General features: G+C 38.3%; 1 protein-coding gene across 1 annotated transcript in view; it reads right to left on the bottom strand.

Annotated features, from left to right (window-relative positions):
- rtel1 (regulator of telomere elongation helicase 1) overlaps window positions 1–1,376 on the bottom strand; it is a gene marked incomplete at its 5' end in the record, with an annotated part of 17,783 nt that extends 16,407 nt beyond the window's left edge. The window contains 3 exon segments of the mRNA XM_014024776.1: window positions 254–347; window positions 450–651; window positions 1,160–1,376. Of these exon segments, the coding sequence (XP_013880230.1) occupies window positions 254–347; window positions 450–651; window positions 1,160–1,261 (398 nt within the window).
- Window positions 1,377–1,666: the final 290 nt, after the last annotated feature.

Raw genomic sequence — 1,666 nt, 5'->3', positions numbered from 1 at the left:
ATTCGCAACGCTGCGATCGCTATCGTGTCCCGTGTGTCGGGTTTCACCCTGGCTGCGATGACAGCCGTTAATCGCTGTAGTTTGTCGCTTCCTGTGTGTCGAGCCCTTTAGGGGAGCTAAATATTAAAGTTAGTGCTTTAGGGTTAGTGCAACTAATTTTTAGATTAGTGCTGCCCACCACTGCTAATGAGCAACCTGTCACAAAATCTAATATTTAATTTAGAAGTGTTACAGATAAAGAAAGCCAGTTTACCTGTATGACGTGTGCTTTAACTCACTGATGACCTGTGCCAGCTGAGCGTGTGTTCTGGATGCGTAGATGATCTTTGGAACATCTGTATAAAACACTGAACGACAGGAAAAACAGATCAGTCAGAGGATTTTCTCCACCGGGGAAGTTCTGAATAAAAACTGTAACACGTTGATAAGAACAGAACGAATCCACGCACTCGGTTTATCTCCGTCCGGAGCAGCAGCCGTCCCCCAGGAGGCGGGGGGCGTTTTTGAAAACATCTCCTCCCCGTTCATCCGGCTGCGAATCTTGCGAGCAGAGATGTCGTCTCTGAAGTGCTCCCTCCACGCCAGCGTGGCGCACAGCAGACACAGGGTCTTACCGGTGCCCGTGGGACTCTCCAGAACGCCGTTCTCCTTCTGCAGCAAACAGGAAGTCCAACAAACTCAGGTCACTCAATAATCTGACAGTTAGATTCTCACATGTTTCTAAGTTTATTTAGTTAAAAATATTACAGCTACTGACTCCAGAAACTGTGAAAAACAGAAACAAACTAAAATATCAGAAGTTATTGATAATTAGCAGGACTGAGAGTCTTTGAAGAGCTTAAAGAGAATTAAAACTATTTAATTCAGTACAACACAATGGTTTTTAAATGGATTTAAGCTGCTGATAAAGATCAAATCCAGCATATATTAACTAACTTTAACCAAAACTAAGGCTGAAAACAAAACAGAATAAAGATTTTACAAATAACAAACAGCTTTAATGATTCTTTTAGTAAAGAATAATGCAGTCCGTGGCTGAACTGTCTCCTTTTTAAACTATAAAGATTTATAATCAGAGAGATTTGTATCAAACTGCTGGAACCTGCAGCTTTTTGTTTTCTTTATAAACCGATGAGAAAAAACAGAAACAGGAACTCACATTCTTCAGACACTGCAGGACTTTTCTCATGTAGTCTTTTTGACATTCATACGGAGTAAAAGGAAAATCAACCGTCACTCCGTTCAGCTCCAGCGAAGGCATCTCTGTCCTCAAGCTAACAGCAGCTTAAATATTTAAATTTAGATAAGATTATCTCCGCGTTAAAACATCTAAAACAGATCAATAAAGGCTAAACTCTCCAATAAAACCAAGCACGTAAGAAAAAGTATAAATATCTGAAACAGAATCAGTTTGAGAAAACTTCATRATGAATGTAAACTTCATTAGCTTCGCGCCAGCAGCTTTTTCTTCTTCTTCTCCTGTTTGTTTCTTCTTCTTCTGTTTAATGTCGGTAGGAAACATGTCGCGTGACCGCCCCCTGCTGGCAACAAGAAAATGACCTGGCAAAAATTAAATTAAATTAAATTAAATTAAATTAAATTAAATTAAATTAAATTAAATTAAATTAAATTAAATTAAATTAAATTAAATTAAATTAAATTAAAT

Source organism: Austrofundulus limnaeus, unplaced genomic scaffold (genome assembly GCF_001266775.1).
Source record: "Austrofundulus limnaeus strain Quisiro unplaced genomic scaffold, Austrofundulus_limnaeus-1.0 Scaffold438, whole genome shotgun sequence".
Taxonomy (NCBI): Eukaryota; Metazoa; Chordata; class Actinopteri; order Cyprinodontiformes; family Rivulidae; genus Austrofundulus; species Austrofundulus limnaeus.
Note: the sequence above shows the minus strand (reverse complement) of the source record. Positions and strands in the feature narration are given on the sequence as shown.